The sequence below is a fragment of the Parambassis ranga genome, chromosome 12, assembly GCF_900634625.1.
Source record: "Parambassis ranga chromosome 12, fParRan2.1, whole genome shotgun sequence".
Lineage (NCBI taxonomy): Eukaryota > Metazoa > Chordata > Actinopteri > Ambassidae > Parambassis > Parambassis ranga.
The window spans coordinates 12,033,037-12,053,576 of NC_041032.1; the positions used below are offsets into that span (position 1 = coordinate 12,033,037).

Below are 20,540 nucleotides of genomic sequence, written 5' to 3' on the forward strand. Positions count from 1 at the left end.
AGCCGTAAAACCAGCCAATGCAGACTTCTAAAGCAATTATTGAACCTTTGTCTCTGCCATGTGTGGAACTTCATCCCCCTAAAACTGCCACAGATCTCATAGAAAGTCCAGCTGCTTCTCAACGTAAGAAACAACAAGCAAGTTGTCCAAGTATCGTATACTTATTTTATTGTGTTTCATTATATGTTGCACATATAATGTCATATTTTCTCTCAACTTGCTCTTCTGTTTCCATTGTGCATTGTTGTATAGTATACAATTGTGTCCTCTTAACATTTGATTAATGAAAATGACACATTCAAGTATAGTTTAATGTGCAATTGCATCTATATGAAGAGTGGTTAGGCTTAATAGGACTAAGAGAAATGTCTGTAGTGATGGATCATCACTTTTCTGAGGACGGATGTGTCTTAGTGGTACAGCCAGACAGGAACACAGAGAAACCACAAAAAGAGGGAGGTAGGCACGGTGAGAATCCAGAACACAGGTTGTGTGCTGCTGAAGCCTGACCTGAAACCCACCGAGGCCATGAGGACTAATTGTTAATTAAGCCATGCCGATGAAAAAGAGGTCCAGTGTAAATGAATGTGTCAGTCTGAAGGAGCACCCAGACCCCCCCCCCCCCCTCCCAAAAAAAAAGAAAAATCAGCATTATTTTAAACTTGACAATGCACTCCAGCACATTTCACAATGTCTGGTTATTATTTATGGTAAAATTGAAGTTTGGATGTTGTTGAGAAAAAAAAACAGTGGGATGAAAAAAAGAGATTAGGTATAAATCATGGGGGACGGTGGAGAACTGAGGCTTTTGGTTGGAATGTGTGTGTGTGTGTGTGTGTGTGTGTGTGTGTCAGGGTACTGCGGTGGTAGAATAAATTGTACCTTTGGGCGGAAAAGTGATGGTGGTGGTGGGGGGTATAAAAAGAAAATCACAGACGTTTTTGAAGTTGAATAAAAAGTGACCACAGTTCCTTTTATTAATATAATCCCCACAGATTTTTCTGATGTTCATATGAATGATGTAATCCTCGGAGTAATTTACACCATCTAGCCTTTACCTGCTCCCGTGGCCTGAGGGCATGACTGCGGCAGGTTTAAGGCAATGTCCCTCAGACTGTCTCTCTCTTCCCTGATCTCTGTGATGTCCTGTTCGATGAGGGACAGGCGGCTCTGCTGTTCTTCAGCAGCAGATTGCAGTCTCTGGATCTTCGAGCCCAGCGCCGGGCTCTCCACGCTGCCGCGCAGCATGCTCAGGCGGCGCTCCGTCTCGTTCAAGATCCGGTCGAAGCGCTCCAGTGGCACGTTCCCATCTGGTCAGAAGAGAGGACAGATGGAGACACAAGACATCACAGACAGATCTGGTTAATGCTGTCATATATTGGCAACTCAAATATGTATCAACCTGCATTATCTTCTGGAGCAACATAAGGAAACGGCAAATCCTCTCCATTCCGTACATCGCATCACACAGGAAATACTTTAATTTATAATTGAAGAAATAGCTCAAAACGTTTAAATTCATCTGCAAAACAATGCTTCTTGTCCTCATACAATGATTCCTGATTTACTGGATAATATTTCCATGTTAAATGAGGCATTAAAAGGCACAGAGCTCTGCAGTGATCTGACATTTAAAGTGTAATGAAGATTCATGAGTTTTATCCACACAGAGGACTAAAAAGTAACTACACTGAAAATCATCTGCACGGTCACTTACCAATCTTGCTGATTAGCTCAGTTAGTGTAAGAGAATAAGCCTCCAGCTGGAGCTTGGCTGCTTCCATGTCTTCCTTTATGCTGGTCAGAGACACCTGAGGCTGAGGATGAGAATGTAAATGCTAAAGACAGTGTGTTAAGCAGCGCACAGGAAGAAAAGATCAATGTGCATAGATTTTGCTGTTCAAATGTGTATATGGCTGTGTTAAATACCTCTGAAGGGATCTGGGAGATTGCTTTGTCAGTTAGCAGCTCCTGCTCAGACAGCTGCTGTAAAGCAGAGTCCACACCGAAGTGGAGATGAGCGGAGGCAGTCCTGGTGTGCTTGGCCTGGCTCAGAATGGCTTTGGATTCCTGCAGAAAAAAAAAAAAACACGAAATAATAGAAAAGTTTTAAAGTCTCTTACTAATTAGGGATCCGTTTTAGCCGCGCTCGTACCTTCGCCACAGCGTGTGCTGTTTTTTCTGCCTCCTTTGAAGCATTGACTGAGAGGCTGGAGTTTTCCAGGGCTGGTTTTAGAATCTTTGTAATCTGCGTGACCTTCTTCCTGACATCAGTTAGGACTTTTTCCTTCAAGGGCCTTTCCTTCTTTATTGCAGCCTTGGTCTGGGCGTGGCGACGTGGCCACTCCACCACCATGTCTGAGGACCATGGGTATCAGGATTAGGTACTTAAAGTTTAACTGAATTCAGTCCAAGCAGCCAGAATCTTAGTGATAGAAGAAAATCTATAAGCACCTTAAGTGCTGCACATACTGTACTCAATACATGATGAGGTGAGAGCACTATAACACATTAAGACGAGAAGAAGAGGGAGCAAGAGAAGATAAATGAGACTCACTTTCTAGTTGTCTGTTGAGGGCGATGGCTTCTGATTCCACCTCTTTCCCTGCCACCACTGACGACAAGGCTGCGACCTTTGCCCCCTGAGCCTGACCTTGTAGCTTTAGACAGATAGAGGGAGGACAAAATCTGATAATGAGGTGGAGCCAAACATATTGTCTTTTCAACAGCTTGGATGCAGTGTACATACTCTATGAGTCTACCTGAGCACAGCAGTGCATGGAGCTTTATATATATATAAATATATATATATATATATATATATATATATATATATATATATATATATATATATATATATATATATATTATATATATATAAAGCTCCATGCTGGCTTTCTCCCTCATGAGATACTTCGCCAGACTTTTACTGCATCTCCCTTCAGCTGCTGCTTGTTTTTTTTGCCTTCAGTCTTGTCTCCAGTAAGTGAACAGCATGCTCTATTAGGCTGTGATCAGGTGACTGACTTGGCGAGTGAAGAGTGTCTTTGTTCTTTGCCGTTATCCACTTCAGTCGTCTTCCCTTTGTGTTCTTTCAGGTCTTTTGTTGTTGCTGAGCTTGTCGCCTAATTCTTTCTTTTTAAGAGTGTTCCATGCTGTTATATTGGCCATTTTTGCTGTCTCTGATGGGTTTATTTGTGTGTTTGTTTGTTTTTTCAGTCGATCTTTGGCCTCCTCCACTTGACTTTTTTTTTTTTCCACATGATTAGTCAACAAGTAAGGGGCAGGCGGCTCTACAAGCTTGTCAGCCATTGTTGCATTATATACAGGCACTTATTTGACTAGAAAAATGGCCATAAATCTGTTGTTTTTCTATTTTCTATATATGTCTGAGTCAATGTAGTGGCCTGGCTGAAAGCATGCTGCTAGCCTGCTAGCATGAGTAATAACAGCTATTAAATCATTACAGGGAAGACATCCATTTAATACCTTCTTGATGTCATCCACCATCTCCAAGCTCTTATCAGCTGCCTGTATTAAAGGCTCCATCTCGTCTCGGATGCTCCCGATGAGATCGTCTTTGGTCTGAATTTGCTGCTCCAGCTCTTTAGTCTCTCTCACCAGCGTCTCACCCCGCTGAACCAGAATGGGAAGAAATACACGGCAGGAACAGTCAGAACAGAACAAGCCCTTTTACTTTGCTGTTAATGGTAACCACCATTGTTCTGAGCTGCAGGATCTCTCAGTGTTGCTTTGTACATGCTAAATATTACATCAGGTAACATTAAGTGCAGTTAACCTCTCACCTTAACAAAATGAGAGACAAACAATGCCTCCATGTGAGCCTCAATGTTTCACAATAGGCTTCAATACAACAATAAAGCTTCCGATTTCACTTGTAGCCTGCAGGTGATGTCCAAACTGACCTCTGTAGCATAGCTGGTTAGATGTGTTTGGTTGAACTGTGTTTGGTTGGCCTCTGGTGATAGGCTGGCATCTGTCAGAGCCGGCTGATGTAAGGATGATGTGATGTTACCCAGAGCAAGCTTTAAAGCAGCGTCTTCTTCCTCCAGGCCCAGCTGTTTGGCTACCGTCTGGTTCAGCTGCACTGTCAGGTTCTCCTTCTGCTGCTGCATTTCTCTTATTCTTATTGAAAAGTGTGAAAAGGCAGAGTAAAAAAAAAATCAGGGAGGAATCATTAGAGAAGTGCACATTTTAAGAATCATTCATCACTACATGTTTTAAGTAAGACTGCATCAATATTTATGTAAAAAGGAGACAATAAGGCTCGTTATGTGTGAGTAAAGACAACACCGATGAACGCATGTGAAGTGTTAGGCACAATGCTGTAGATGTTAACGTGCCGTTTTATCACCTGCAAAGCTGTAAAGATATCCAATCTGCTTTGGTTTAACAGAGCAGACATAAAAGAAAAATAATAACCACAGTGTTTGTCACTTCATTTTAATTTCTGTCAAATTCATGTGTGCAAAAATAAGCACATGCCGCTCTCCTGGCTGCTAAGCATCAGTCTTTCCCCAATAATTAATTTAACACATTCAATGTTATGAGTTCTGGAATATTGTGGTCTGGCATTTTTGTTCATATTTTTTGCCTAGGTAAAAGCACGAAAGGAAAACAGTGTATAAAAAAAATGAAATATGGAAGCGCTGAAATGCTAGAAAGAAAAAATATATAACATGTAGCATTTTACATTATAACGTCATAATAGTATATTGTTATAACAAAAGGAGTTTATGGTATATGTTGCAATATAGTGAAAGTATCCTGTTATAACATAAGAATATGTTATATGTTATAATATATATATATAATAATATATATATTATAACATATAATATATATATATCTATTCATGTATATATTTTTTTGTGACAGTTCATTGCTTCTGTAAGAAAGTATTGTGTCAGAATACATATAACTATATGGATATAAATGATTGTATAATATAGGGATGTCCCAATCGGGCCCGATTACGTAGTTTCAGACTTGATATATATGTATTAGGGCTGTCAACATTAATGCATTTCTGTGGATTAATCCAGCATAGTGCTCTGGCCTGTGTTGTAGAGGTGTGATTGTTGGTTTGAGTGCGAGAGCGGTCTTGGGTGTAAGACTAGGATCAAGCAGTTGCTTTGTGAAAGTTACCAGTTTTAAAGGAAGTATTTAGGGCCAGTTTGTTGAAATATTACCTGTGCAAAGTGGCAGTTGTTTTGCACAATTCATTTTAGTAACATTTACATGCCCCAAGACAGCACCAAGGTGCAGGACATGACAGCAATACAGCACAAATGAGCACAACGAGTGACCCACCATTCACCTTTTTTGGAGTATTCTAAAAGTATTGGACTCGGTATCGGCAGATACTCAAAATCAAATGACTCGGACTTGGACTTGGAAAAAAAAACCTGATCGGGACATCCCTAGTATAATCTATAGATATCAGAAAAAAGAGGTCTGGGTCCCAGCTGGCTTTGTTTATTTTGTTATTTGTGAAATATTCAATAACTTGTCCTTTAAAATGTCTTTTTTTAACACCCCAGACTGTTCTCTTTGGGATAATTTGTGCCTTTGTTTAAGAAGAAGAAGTTCAACTGCAGTTGAACGTGGGCACGGAGAAAACTTGGTGTGAAAATTCTGCATGCTGAAGGTCAAACAAGTGATAGAAGAAAAAATGTTGTTTTTTATTTTTTTATTTTTAGTGGAATGGAATCTGGAAAGTTTTTGAAGAAACTTGGTGAAACTGCTAACAACTCAATTTTTGTAAGAATCCAAAAGGGGGTTAGAAACTACATCAAGCAACACATCGAAGAACAGCTTCAAGGAAGATGGTACAAGATTTCTTCAGCAATCTAAGCGTGGATGAGGTCCACTTCCAATCAGAGATGAAACGGCAATCAAAACAAAAAAGGAAGAAACAAATTGATTTTCCACCTCACTAGAAAAAGGCTGTGAGGTCTGCAGGGACACTGATCATTTATGTGTTTTTAAACAGTCATGGAGTAAAATTGAAAAAGTAAAATCCTTTGGAATTAGTGTATTATTACTAGAAAGTCAAATTAACAGGCATCAAATGTATGGATAAAAATGGGCCCGGAGTCGACGCACTGCATTGTTATATGTGCTGCTACTAAATATAAAGACACAGAGGCTGATTGTAATTGAAAAGGCAAACAGAGGAAGTGTCTGATTGAAGCTGAGTAATACAGGCGTTTTTTTTTAGAGACAGGTTGAGCACTTTTGTCATTTTCTGATTGGATAATTTCCTGCCAATAAAATGCTTCTGATCTGCTTAAGTGCCAGCACATGGGGGAATATGTGAAGGAAATGCAATTTTATGCTGCCCATCTGTGCATAAACTGCTCAATCCTATAAAGTTACACACACATACGCACACACACACAGACATACACAGACACACACAGACACACACAGACGTACAGCGGTGCTCCAAAGATGAACAGAACTCCCTTGAATCAAGCTGACTACTGTTAGGAGGGGGTAATCAATTTTGAGCTCCTCGCTTCTTGCTCTCATCATGGCCACCGGAGGGCTTTTTGCATCATTCTGTCTAGCATTCAGGATAATCCTCAGAGCAATCACACGCTAGGAGATGCAGCGAGCGTGCGGCAAATCCAAGAAAGCAATAGGCTTACAGTGGAGAGAAGCTTTCCCCCTGTGGCTAAATGTCTTACTCCTTAACTCCAGTGTGTTTTAAAAGGCGACAGAGAAGAAGAGGACCTTGAGCTGTAATGCAGGGATAGGTGCACTTTGTTAGAAATATACTGCAAAAGCACAATAATCCAGGGAGTCATACAGCTTGTTGGGATTTTGTAATAAAGGATGCTTTATGTGAACGTGGGCAGTCTTTCTGCTTGTGGTGCTTGTCTGCATGCTTGTGTGTGTGTGTGTGTTTGGTTCTCTGTGCTCACTGCTCCGTTAGGTTCCTGATGTACTCCTCCGTGGAGTTGTCCTGCAGTAGATCCATCAGGAAGCTAAAAGTCTGTTTGGAGGCTGTTACCGCCCTGCTGGCTACGGCCTCGATGCTTTCTGCCGTTTCTCTGTGACTACAAGGGAAGAAAAACAAAAAGTAGACAAAGTGAAAGGAGGAGAAAAAGCAAGTAAAACAGAATAATAGACCATTACAGCCGACCGAAGAGAGATGAAATGGATTTTAGCACTGACGACTTCCGCTCAATGGATCTCCCGTTCAGATTCCTGTAACCACCACATAATAGTGCTGCGTACTCTCAACAGCTAAGAGCATTGATTTACTGCAGCCTAACCACAATGTCAGTGACAAGATAAAAAAAAGAAAAGAGAGAGAGAGAGAGATGGCAATCCACAGATTACTGTAGAGGTCTTTGAGCTGACCACTAAAACTCTCCTCATCTGACGTACCTTTTCATTAGGACCTGTGACTCATTGACCATACTGTTCCATTTGTTGGGTCCTGACAGCAACTCGAAAGGAATGATCTGTGTGAAAGGAGAAGAACATACTGAGCAGATCCGAAACATTCTGACGTGTTTAATTAAACCGTCTGTCTATATAACAATTAAAGAGTGGTTCACACTTTATCTGACTGGAGTTGTTTTTAGACTCAGTGCTGTTGGCTGTTTATATCTCTGTGAAAGAAGACAAATCTGGTCACAATCCAAGCAGCAACCTCTGAGGCTGAAAACGGGGCCAAAAGTGCCAAAACTGGCAGTTCTACAGCAGCTTCAAAGTCTTCAAGCCTTTTGCTGAAACATGTTTACAGCCTGGTGTTGTCTCTTTTTTATTAATGACTACAGTTACAACTACGCTGAGCTTCATACCTGCTCTACAGGAAATCGTTACAGTCGCAGTCCTGCTTCAAAATGAGAGTTAACAACAATGCAACTTCCCTTTTCCAGTCACAAAGGTTCAAAGATGGAGCATGGAGCAAATGTATTCTTTATCCTCTCAAGTTTTCTTTATTTGTTTGTTTGTTTATATATATATATATATATATATATATATATAATGTGTATGATGCAGAGTCCCTCCCAGAGTGATATTTAATTTGAGAAAATGCAAATAACATAGGAAAACTGAATCAACAATTGACACAGTAGCATTTTTTTCTCCATTCTGAAGGGGCTGCTCTGCTTATTAATATGGAATTAAATTGCTGCTGCTTCAGGCTTACTCAAGTGATAAGGGCCACGAAGGTACAGCGTGTCTGCATCCACACACACAGAGACTCCAAATCGGAAATAGAGAGCTATATATTGGCAAAACAAGCTCGCTAATCTCCCCAAGCCTAAATAACACTGCAGGAGTACCGGTATCCATAATAGATTCCTGCAAGCACAGAGAGAGAGAGAGAGAGAGAGAGAGGGAGACGCCTCCTGGTGGGTGAAGAACAAGTAATTTTAGCGTCCATCAAACATTCCTTGAATTTTCCTTTTGGAGGTTCTCAGAATGAGAAGGGTGGGGGTGGTGGTGGTGGTGTGAGCAGGGAGAGCAGAGGAAGAAGAAATATGCTTTTGCTTTGGGGGATCTTTGCGGATCTATACAAAAGAGCACCACCACGTGTAGTGAACAGCAGCCTCAAAAATCAATTGGGTGGAGCACAATGTGAGCCTGCTTGTCCAGCGTTTCACCCAGTGAAAAAGCAGACAGACGCTGCTTTCAACAACATGGCCGTGCACAGCTAAGAAACTGAAGTCATTCTGTCTGAGCAAGAACGGTGTAAAAATGGTACGTTTACAGTAATAAGTCTTTGTGAGGTTAGACTACTGCTTTCCTTTGTGTTCACTCACCATTATGTTATAAATAATCTGACACAATAATAATACAAAAAAATCTTTATTTTCTCAGCTTCTGCTGTCATTAAAAATGTATGACAGCTGCAATGGCTCAAATGAATGGAGTCAGTTTGTTTTGGCCCCCGGGGGCCCCTGGCTGGTTGTTTTTTTAACACCTCTGCCTTTGTGTTTACACTGCGTTTCACCTTGTTTAAGACAAGTACAGCTAGTTTACAGACAGTACAGTTCTTTGAAGCGGCTGCCAGACCTGCTGCTGCTCCTCCTGTTTGTTTTATTGTTATTTATCCTTATCCCTTAGTGAACAAAGTCTGGCGCGTGCGATCACACTTTGAATCCACTTTCTGCAAACCTTCAGTCTCACCATGAGACAGCTGCTTTCTCACAGTTTGACTTCCGTTTGCTACTTAATTAGCAATGTTCTGCTGTAAACATGAGTACAGCCTTTTTATGACAGGTTGGTGTATGTGTGTGTGTCATGTGAAAGCTGCTTTATGGACAGATGCAAAGAAATGGGACTTTTTTTAGTATAGCAACATACTCATTGCTTAATCCAGGCTTAAAATTATGTAAAAACTTAGTCCGCAGTGTAAAAACAATGTAATTGTATTTCAAAAACAGGCTCTACATTGTGAGCACAATTGCCTTCATATTTTCTTGCCAGCAGGTTCAAAGTCAGATCACATAGCAGGGAGTTGAAGGGCATAATGGAGGGTCCATTATGTCACATTCTCTCTGCCTTTATGTGAAAGTAATGTCTTTGCTGCTGTGGACCAATGTGGCCATTACTTCCGTCCTGTTGGATAGAAGTAGTGCTCACTGTGGCCTCTAATGTTCGGACCCCATTGCACTGGTGTTAAAAGTAGGGATGCATCACCTACCATGTTATCCAGGTCCAGCGTCGCCTGCTTTAGCTGCTTCTGAGATGCTCTGATCACGAGCAGAGTTTCAGTGAAGGCCTGACACACAGACCGGCTCCTTTCATCCTTCCCATCTTTCTCCTTCACGCTGCTGCTACAGTTCAAAGTGAATGTAACGTCATGCAGCTGAGCTAACAGTGCGCCTGTAGAAGCTTCCAGCAAGGAAAATTGTTTTATGAAGGCCTCCCGTGCCTCTGAAAGAACAAAGCAAATAAAACCACAGTAAGTCTTTCACGCATTATTTCACCCGGAATGTTATTCTTTCAGCTCCTTTGTAGCCGTGTAAGCTGTTGCTTTGACACATCTCTTCCTCTCAACCCTCTCATTTTCTGTGTTAATTCATGCAAGGACTCTCATCTTTAGTGTTTGCCTGTAGTCAGGATGAAAAAAGCATATGGAACTGTATAAAGATGCTAACACCTTTGTCACTCACCGTGTTGTGGGGAATTTATAACAGAAAATATGGGCCAGAGTGCAATTAGCACAATATGTCCTGTGCGTCATTGCATTCTGTGACACACTTTTCTTGTCTTCATATCTTATGAAATAATAGATAATATGTGTGTGTGTGTGTGTGTGTGTGTGTGCTGTTTTGCTTTCATGCTGCCCACACACTGAGCCCGGTGCTCCCACATACTCATTAAATCATTACTGTGCCACCTAGTGTTTTAAGAGCATGGCGGATGACTGTGTGTGTGTTGAAGGTGGGGTAGGCGGGGTGGGGGTAGGATGGGGTGTTAGACAACTATTATCATGATTGCAACTATAATCATAATAAACCAGGGATTAGAGATGCACCGCCTGTCATATAAATAGGGATTAAGTTGGTCACACTGCGCCTTGTTCTATATTGTTATGATTTGTCTCCATTTGGCCTGTGCAGCTGAGCCTGCAAGCCTTTCCCCCTCCAAAGATAATGAGGATATATCAGCATTGTGTTAAAGTAATTGGGAGAGGTTTGTATTGTTGCCTGCTTCCTGATTTAATCGCTTTGTTGCGTTGCATATGTAACAGCGTCACACTGAGGAGACACAGACAGAGCAACCGGGGGAGGCCTATGTGCAGAGATGCCGGGGGTGGGTTTCATGTCAGAATTCTTACCCTTGCTTGCTGATGCTTGTATGTACTGATATGGCATGTTATCATCTCGGAGCCAAAAACTGACACAATAGCTACAATGGCACATTAGTGAGCTTCATGTTGCACAAAGCCAAAAAAAAAAGAAAGAAAAAAGAGGCTACCAAGCGTCTCTTCATATGTCATGACCACATAGGGAACATTAAAAGGAGTGACAGGCTGAGTGGAATTATCTCGGCTCCTGGCTGCTGGTTACCTTGGAAGGCCAGAAAATCCTCCAGAGCGTTAGGTAGAGTATCCTCCCTCTGGTGCTCATGCTCATAAAGCCTGGCCATGTGATACTTCAGCAGGTGGTGGTGGTGCTGCTGCTGCTTTCCAACTCTACCTCGACAATCAAAGTGAGCCAAGAGCTTCTCCAAATCCTGCAGGCGAGTCCGAAGCTTTTCAGCCTGTAATAGCAACAAGATTTGTCACTGAAGGTGTCAATGAGAGTTTGGAGGACCCCCCCAAAAAACAAAACATACACATAACAAGCATCACAACAAATATCTCTCCGTTCAGATCTGTATTTATTTATTCAGATGCAGGGATTGAGATAGGACTCAGACTCTTGGTACACCCAAACATCAAAATGTCATATTTCAACAAAAGCAATGAATAAATGAATATCAACAATAGAATGAGGTCAGAATACATTTTTCCTATCCACATCCACTCACTATTCTCTGCATAGCATTTGACAAAGGAAAGCATTTTGAGAGATAACTAGATTAGACTTCTTAGAGGATGGAAGTCCACGTCAGAAAATGGAACGGATGCGCTGTAATCGCCACTAATGTGTGCCATCCTGACATATACATGTATGTACATATAAAAAAAAAAAAAGTCATGTGATCATTCCCGGAGATGCGCATGCTGCAAGTGTGTGCTCTAAATTTATGTAAACTTGCCAGTTAGTAACCAGAGTGTTAAGGTCACAGTATACCCCACTGTGGTATACTGTGAACATATGTTTTTTTTTTTTTAGTATTCTTCTTTATTGTAGTGTCTTCAAGCGTTTCATCATCAATCACATATCTCTGTCTGTTTCCACCTCTCCCTCTCTGGGCTTTTCTTTTCCATTCTGTGTTTAAGCTGAAGGAAAGGGGGGGTGGGGGCTGAGGGAGACTGAGGACAGTGAGAGTAATTGCAGGTGTTCAGAGCAGACAAGGGTTGGGATGTTCACTGAATTGCTAACACTGTGAAAATCACAGAATGCATTCGCGCAGGTACAAGCCGGGTCCACAGAGAACATACAGCCCACTTTAGCCAGAACAAGAATATGTAGAGAGAAAAGACAGAACATGGATCCAAATCCAAGGACACAGCACCTTAGCACACAGACATGGCTTTGCAACAAATCTAAAGGGACAGAAAGAAGCAGCACAGGAGATCATTAGGCCAAATGTCTCTTTCTGTTTCACTGCACAATCCACTGTTTACTTCTATTCAACAAATACAAAGGAACTATATGGCTGTCATGAGGGTCTACCGACGCAGGATGCGCTGAGGGGAACTGTGCTATTTCAAGAACAAATTGCACCTTGTAACAGCAAGAGCCAAGAAACAGTACGTGGGTGTGCAAAATATTTATATGAACACAAACATATAAAAGTGGGGAATTAAGAAGATGAAGATTCACCACCATCTGGAGACACGGTATTTTGTAATACTACACCATATCTCTACTGCAGTTACAGTACACTATACAAACACTGGATCAGTTGTAACATGCATAAACAAAGTGCTTTCATGCAAAAAAACAGATTCAGCCTTCACAAATCTGAGGATTTGCTGCTTTTTGTGAGCTGAGTGAAATTAATTTAGGATTAACTGAATAATAAATGCTGAAAATATATCGTGGACAAAAAACTTTTTGTTTTTTCTTGAGTGCAAAATGTTCCAATCTGCTTCAAACATGGTTTTGAAATGTTGTTCTTGTTGCCCCATTTGGCCAAAAAAAAAAAAAAAAAAAACCCCGCTGGTAAAGTATTGATCTTGGCCCCGCACATAAACAATCTCAAACAACCATAAACTCACCTGTTGCTTGACAAGGCTGTAGCAGACAGGGCATTCCTCACACTGGTGTGTGGCCCTGTCGTGGAAATAGTTCATCTCACATCTGTCACACTTGTAACCCACGAAGCCCTGGCGACAGTGGCAGGTACCGTTACTGTGACACTGCATGGAGATGGACCCCATTGGGTCACAGTTACAGGCTGGGTGAAGAGATGGGGGGGGGGGCAGAGATAAATATTTGAAGAGTATAAATGCCTTTATGTGTGATCTGTATTAGGAAGGGATAGGATTAGGAGGATTAGAGGGAGGCATGGTGACGCCTGAAGTAAAATACTGTACCTCTGCAACCTCGTGATGAGAATCCAAAGAAGCCTTCGCGGCAAGTATCACACAGACTCCCCTCCACTCCTGCACGACACACACACTGCCCTGTGATTGGATGGCACGCTGCTGACGCTGAGCCAATTGGATTACATCTGCACCTGAGGAAGTTAGTAATACAATATCTTAATGACAGATTACGTTTGTAAACACAGTTATCATATCTTTTTCGTACAAATCTGCTTTAAATTGCGTTAGGAAATCCGGTTACCTTTCACATCCGATGCCTGGTTGCAGGTTGAAAAAGCCGACTTCACAGTAACTGCAATCCCGTCCTGTCACATGACTGAGGCACTGGCACTGTCCTGTCTGAAGGTGGCATTCATTAACATGTCCAAAGGTTCCGGCAGGACTGCAGCTGCATGCTGGAGGAAACGAATGAAGGAACCCAACCGCTTAAACTCTCTCTTTTTATTAATGGAAAACAGTGAGAAAACTACAGGTAAGGATCCCTCTGTGGCATCGTTCCAAGGGATTACAGGTAGAAACAGAGAATAGGAAAAATCAAAGGATGAAGACATCACAGTTATTACCTCTCTGCCTTCCTTTGTAACTCCATTTGAGTTGTATTCTAAAAACCTAACTCTCCTCTTGTCTGATTTATCTCTCTGACCCACAGCCATTTGTTCGTTCCATTTTTAGCTCTTTCCTTTTATGACTGGAGAGGGTTACACCTGACAGATTTGAACCCCTGAATTGAAGTCGGTTTGAATGGACCACTTCTGCGTCTCTTTAAAAGCTCAACCCAAGGTCACATCTTCTTTAATGGAATTCATCCATTACTTCTTAGTTCCTTTTCTGTTGTAAACAGACCAGTCTAAATTCTAACAGCACGGAAATCCTGCCTGAACTGTTGAAGATCCCCTTCTGACATGTTGTAATGTAAAGAGTCTGCTTTGAATAATAATGTATGTATTTCCTCCTAAAAGATTTCATCTATTAGTCAAAAATCTTATATAATATTCAGATGTCAGTATTTCTGTTCTTGCACATGCATCACTCTGCACATAATCTTACAAGAATAATCTTTTTTCAAAGTAATAAATGAACAGACCAGTGTTTTATCCCAGTCCCTCCTCAGTTACTCACATTTGCACTTCTGGCCTGCTGTTTGGTTCAGGGCGTCGCCATAGAAACCCTGTTGGCATCGTTGGCAGTGGTCCCCCTCTGTGTGTCCCAGGCACTTCAGACACCGCCCGGTGAGGTGGTCACATATTCCCAATGAATTAAAATCAACGTTGCCATTGCAGTCGCATCTAACACAGGGTCGAGCCAGCCCCGACTGTCCCAGGGGTTCACCATAGTAACCATCTTCACACATCTGACAGCGCATCCCTACGAAAGAGGGGGGAAAGGTGATAGGAATTAGATGTGTGGTTGAGCTTGGATGGATGCTGCTGGGGGCAGGGGGTCAGCCTCATGTCAGCTTAGAGTGTGTTGTAATTAAATCAGAGTGTGTGTGAAGCACAGGGGTTCATTGGTTGAATGACAGTCCCAGCAAATGAACTGCAGTCTTTTTAACATCAAGCTGTCTCGTGGAAACGCTCTCATTGCTGTGATGTTGACATAATTCTCAGTATTCGCTGCATTTACTGTCTGTATGAATGATTTTGAATCATTGGTGGTCCACGTCACCTGTCTGTCCTGCAGGGCAGTTGGTGCAGACCACCTGTCCTGTCTCTGCAATTTGGGCACAGCTGCTGCGGTCCGGGCAAGGGCAAGGCTGACAATCACCAGGCGTGCCAATCAAAGCGTTGCCATAGAAACCGTCCAGGCAGCGCTCGCAGGTCATCCCGGTGGTGAAGTCCGAGCACTCGCACACACCTGAAACACAGAGAGCTGATGTTATTTATACTGCACACATGCACCTGCTGAGAAAGGTTTTACACCACAGGGAGGGACCGCAGAAGGTGAGGTTTTTCCTCATCGCCAGCAGAGGACGCTGTGTCTCTGACCATAACAGCATCTACCCCCACACAACTTCTCCAACCCACTGCCCAATGCTGTTAAAAAAAAAATAAAAATAATAAAAAGCCCACCATGGAGCAGAAGACAACTGAATTCACCCCGACTATAATTGCTTTGGGAAATATATGAGCCAAATGCAGTCTGAAAGACCTTCAAGAAGTAAAGCAATTCCCCCACCAAGGAGGGGGAGATTACCAATGCTACCATGTCCTCAAAACAAACTGTTGTTCTGAGTGCCAGAGAAAAGTAACCCACAGCTTTAAGCCACTTTAAAGGATTCAATCCTGTGACATGCATTGATTCACACTTACAGTATATATATGTAACTAAAACAAATCCCGAATGAAGAGCATGTGTTTTTTGAGTCCTCATGCTACATTCCAAATCCATTAATCTAGCACCAGTGCTGAATGATCTGACATGGTAATCACAGTAAATATCTACAGCAGAGAGAAGATGGACATAATGTGCGACTGCACTGCAGGACTTTTTAAATAGCAAGGCTCTTTCTCGCTGCAGCTCAGTGACCTGCAGTGGCCCCAGCGTCACAGGGGGAGATGAGAGGAGCCACATACACCCTCAAATCTGACTCTCTCTTGCAGATTTTGTGCAACAGCAAGTTCTGAGATGAAAAATGTGACATGATATAATGTGGCATTCTAATTTAATAAGTGACTGACTAAAGCTTACAGAGCACCACACAGTAATAAGTGTTCTTTGAAGGAAGATGCTTATAAAGTTAAATTTATCATTAAATTGCAATGAGCAGAGATTCATTAAATTTTAATGACATTCTATACTGAAAAGAATTATTTCCATGCTGCATTACACAATGTTTTTTTTTTGTTGTTTTTCTTTTAGTATTCACTGAATGTCTGGATAGAAGCAGTTGTAGAGTCTTAGGCTTGATAACAATAAGTTGGCAGATTTTTTTGTGAAGAAGATAAGATCTCAATGCATAGCAAATAATCTGCAGACATGTATATTTTTTTTTCTTTTTACAAAGTCCTCATTAAAATTTCCCATCACGCCCTCGTAGCCCACGGTGTGTTTCAGTGAGAAGCTCCTCGCTATGCATTTTTAAATCAGCTCACACCACTGAATATCGGAGCAAAGAAGTTCTTGCCTCCAGTGATGAGGGTCACTGTGACCACTGTCTCCCACATTGCTGTTAACTGCAAAACCTGCAAGTCAAGTTAATACGACATAGAATAACGGCCATGAAGCTAAATTGATCACAGAGCCATTAAGGGGGAACAATTATCCCATTGTCCGACGAAGCGTAGACTTCTGGGTAAAAATGATTAGTTCTTTAGCGAGGTGATGTGAATAATACATGACTATCAAGCATGTAATGCCAGACATTTCAAAGGAGTATTTAGTAATAATGATTGTTCCAAGCATAAAGAAGTGCATCTTTCTTGAATTTCACAAGGCATTACAATGACACTGATAGTGTGCACTGTCAATCCCCAATGAGCCATAGTAAATTTAATGGCAGCGAAATGTGCTGACTTTACTGACTGTGAAGATGACTGAGCGTGATATGAGGCAGCAGAGCCACCGAGGGCCTCCTCGGCACTATTATCATTCCGTCGGCGGCTCCACGGAAAAGCTAACGGCATGCATCACAAAACGCAGCTTAATGGCAGGATCACTCCTCGTCATCATGCTAATCACTATTACTTCATAACATCCCTGAAGGATAATTTTATCAATGAATCAATGACCGTTCATTCAGCTTTAATGAATTGGGAGTTCTGTGGAGCTCCCTCCTCGGAGCAGCACACTTTGAATCCTTTGACAAATCCACACAATCCCGCTATTCTCTGCTCTCCTCTCCCTTTCCAGAGATGGAGCGCTGCACTTCAGCGTGCCTCCCTCAATCTGAACTCTCATATTGTCTGTTCTGTGATGGCAAAAAAACTATTTCTGTATGGGAAACAAGCAGTCTGGTGTTGTTGGTTTTTTTTGAAGAGCGGCCCTCCATTATATTCTTGCTTACTCTACCTGCTACCATCCCTCCAGGAATACATACACACCAGGACTAATGCACTTCATTAATGTAGCCACTTGTGTGTTAGGAGAGGAATACATTGGAATACATCAATGTATGATAGCTGCTGAGGACAAAGACTAGGACTGCTGAACAGATAAAGGACGAGCAGCTTCTGGTTTTGCTGAGTTTATAGTTGAGCATCATTCAGCGTTCCTCTCAAACAAAGTGCGATGAGTAGCTCTTTGCTAAAGATAGAGGCTATCACCATTTGCAGCAGCTTCTAACAGCCTTTTAAGTAGTAGATGGAGACATGAAGTGTGAAGTGTAAAAGAAACAGCCAAGGAAAACAGATTATAAAAAGGTTATGGTCCAGGAGGAGATCAGAGCTTTCACATTTCTGCTCTCTGGATTTATTTTCTATGTCACTCTACACCATCTTGGGAGGTCTGTCTGCATGATGACATGTGTGGGGCCCAGTAACAACAAGTAAAACAACAGTTCAAAGCAACATGTGGCAGGGTGAGAGTTACATTTCATTTCCAGCACAAAAAAAGCAGCTTTTTTTTTTCTTCTTCCTCTCTGCAGCACAGATGTGACGTCAAAATCAAAAGCTTTTCAAGAGCTCTGTGTTTTCCAGGAGGCTCGTCTCCTTAGCTGGCTGGAACATTAAAAAGCTTCAGGCAAAGAAAATCTATTTACTAATGCATGTGAACGCCTCGTTTTAATGAAGGAGGAGAAGGAAATAAAACAGAAAGACAGTAACAGAAAGAGAAATTTTTGTCTGCACTTCTGAGGCCTCAAGGGGGGACGCTGGGTTAAATCTGCTGTGGGACTGTTTGATGGCGTTCTCTAATTTAATACAGATATGCTGCTAGTGACTGCTGCTGCAGATGTGGCTTGTCAGTGGGGTCTGAGTGAGTGGACTGCTGCAAAGAGGAGAGCGAGGGAGTAAAAAAAAAAAAAAAAAAAAAAAAAAGGAGGGGCAGTATATTCTGTCCAACCCCATACATAATGCGTGCAACACGGATGACTGGGGAAATATGTTTTGTCACACTGTGACTGTGGAAAATAAATGCATCAATTCCTGTTTTGTGTATAGAGGCTGTCAGCCAAATTGTTATGGCCAAGGCCCCCCCGGGTATCAGGGGATGGGAACTTGAACAACAGCGGCTGTAGCTCATGTTGTGTCACTAAAGCTCTGGGTCACATGTTTGTTGTAGAGGAGCTGGATGAATGGGCTGCTGTATATTTTAGTCTAATCAAACATCACTTCATTCGCCAAACTGGTCAAACGAGCTGTTAAATTATTCTGTGCTTGAATATTTTATACCATCATTATATTTTACTACCAACACGGCAGGGATTCTGAGGTACGGATGATAGAAGACACTGCCAGGTGGCTGGGTGTTTCTTTACTATAGTTTAAAGTCACTGATTCCTTGTAACTTTACTGGTGAAAACAAAACAGCTTGTGGTGTCAGAGGGCTCAAACCTCATACTCCTCAAGTCTACTGTATTGTTTGTACCTATCCATCCCTAACCTGCCTCCTTACTCTTTACCAGTGGTGGAAAGTAACAAAGTATTTGTACTTCGTTACTGTACCTAAGTAAACTTTTATGTATTTATACTTTACTTAAGTAAAAATAATAGTCCATACTTTATACTTATACTACATTTTGCAGCTATTATCTGTACTTTCTACTCCACTACACTTCTACAATGTTTGTAGTTACGTGTTACATAAAAACAAAAGATGATTTCTTGTTGATTATTTTTTTACAAAAGATGATTTCTTGTTGATTATTTTGACCTGTTCATATATCCTTTGCAATGGAAATCAAATATATATATATTCGGTGCGTGAGTACTTTTACTTTTAATACTTTAAGTACATTTAAAAGTAAGTACTTAAGACTTTCACTTAAGTAGGATTGTTAATGTAGCACTTCTACTTTTACTTGAGTATATATTTTGCTGGGTAATTGTACATTTACTTAAGTACCAAGCTCCAGTACTTCCTCCACCACTGCTCTTTACTCTGGGTTTGTAGCTGTTTTGGTCCCATGCTCTGATGACATTGGGCAATACGATAATATGCTCCTTTAATGTAAACATAACCATGTGTCATATCTGGCGGGTGTATTATTAACCAAATGTGGCGTTTTTTTTATTTGAGAGTGTTTAGTTGACCTTTTGTAAAACAAGGTTTACTAATGTCAGTGGCCATTCAGTATGTGACAAGATGTGTGTGAGGAAAAGGAGCATTTCCTCAGTTTATAGAATTTAAATTAACTATATATTTTTATAGTTTTCCTCAAATCTATCTTGTGGCCAGCTGCATACTTAGCTGCAAGGACCTGAATGCAGCATGTGCACGTGCCTTAAAAAAGGCCTTTCTGTTCCTTATTCTGTTTCATAACTGCATATGCTTGTTTCTGACTATGACATTTGTGCGGGGCCAAATTTCTGAATAATGCACAGTGGTTTTTTCCATAGCTAAATGTCACACCCACTGCAGTCTGTCAGAGAGGAAGCCGGGGAACACAAGCTTTGTTTGGTCCACCAAAGGGAATGAACCAACAGGGTCTCCTGCAGCCAAATGCATCAAGTCAGACTAATAAAGGCCATCAGCCAGAGTACCTGTCTAATTGCATCAATTAGGGATTACAGATGAAGAAATGACCAAACATGCGGCTCATTGCGATACTCATTAGAAAGTTAATATGAGAGATACTGAGAGTCAGTGTTCACCAACAAAGGGCCACTCTGCAATAAGAGAGGGAAGTCAAGGCGTGCAGTTCCCACATGCCTGCTTAAATGCCATCTTCAGCCCTCTAAGGTCATTAGTTAGAAAAATCTTTGGGAGAAAGTTGAGGCAGAAGAACTGATACACAGTGAAGTTGGCTCAAGTGCCGGTTTATTCAGCCCTCTAATCTCTCTGGTGGGCTGTATTTGTTGCAGGCTAAGCCCTAAGATGCCTGGCCTGTATCTGTGTGATGGGATATGAGGAGGGACAGTGAGGGGGGAAAAGGAAGTGGAAAAATAGCAAAAAAGAAGAGAGAAGGAAAGAAACAAGACAGACATAGTCAGTTCCAATAAATCTATCCATGTAATTTCAGCTGCTGATCCTATTCGGCACGGTTTACTTATCTGCTCACAACCAGTGCGTTTATTTTACGCAAAAATAAACAGAAAGATAAACAATGTGCAGACTGTGTCTAACTCGGCTTCTAGTCACACTGTCAGAGATTGCTGTTTTGAAAAGGTTTTGACCTTTGCCTTGATGAAATTAGTTTAGACGAGGAGAACGGGTGCATCATGAA

At 41.5% G+C, this 20,540-nt stretch overlaps 1 protein-coding gene across 1 annotated transcript in view; it reads right to left on the minus strand.

The window, feature by feature from the left end:
* Positions 1 to 271: 271 nt before the first annotated feature.
* The window catches only part of lamc3 (laminin, gamma 3), an 88,125-nt gene continuing 67,856 nt past the window's right edge, over positions 272 to 20,540 (minus strand). The window contains exons 13-28 of the mRNA XM_028418453.1: positions 14,885 to 15,073; positions 14,339 to 14,584; positions 13,461 to 13,614; positions 13,208 to 13,350; positions 12,890 to 13,068; positions 11,067 to 11,259; positions 9,695 to 9,927; positions 7,423 to 7,499; positions 6,954 to 7,088; positions 3,927 to 4,146; positions 3,490 to 3,636; positions 2,558 to 2,660; positions 2,156 to 2,358; positions 1,930 to 2,070; positions 1,718 to 1,817; positions 272 to 1,310 (exon numbers count right to left, since the gene is read on the minus strand). Coding sequence (XP_028274254.1) covers positions 1,048 to 1,310; positions 1,718 to 1,817; positions 1,930 to 2,070; positions 2,156 to 2,358; positions 2,558 to 2,660; positions 3,490 to 3,636; positions 3,927 to 4,146; positions 6,954 to 7,088; positions 7,423 to 7,499; positions 9,695 to 9,927; positions 11,067 to 11,259; positions 12,890 to 13,068; positions 13,208 to 13,350; positions 13,461 to 13,614; positions 14,339 to 14,584; positions 14,885 to 15,073 — 2,726 coding nt within the window. The 3' untranslated portion in view covers positions 272 to 1,047. The remainder of the gene's footprint in view (positions 1,311 to 1,717; positions 1,818 to 1,929; positions 2,071 to 2,155; positions 2,359 to 2,557; positions 2,661 to 3,489; positions 3,637 to 3,926; positions 4,147 to 6,953; positions 7,089 to 7,422; positions 7,500 to 9,694; positions 9,928 to 11,066; positions 11,260 to 12,889; positions 13,069 to 13,207; positions 13,351 to 13,460; positions 13,615 to 14,338; positions 14,585 to 14,884; positions 15,074 to 20,540) is intronic.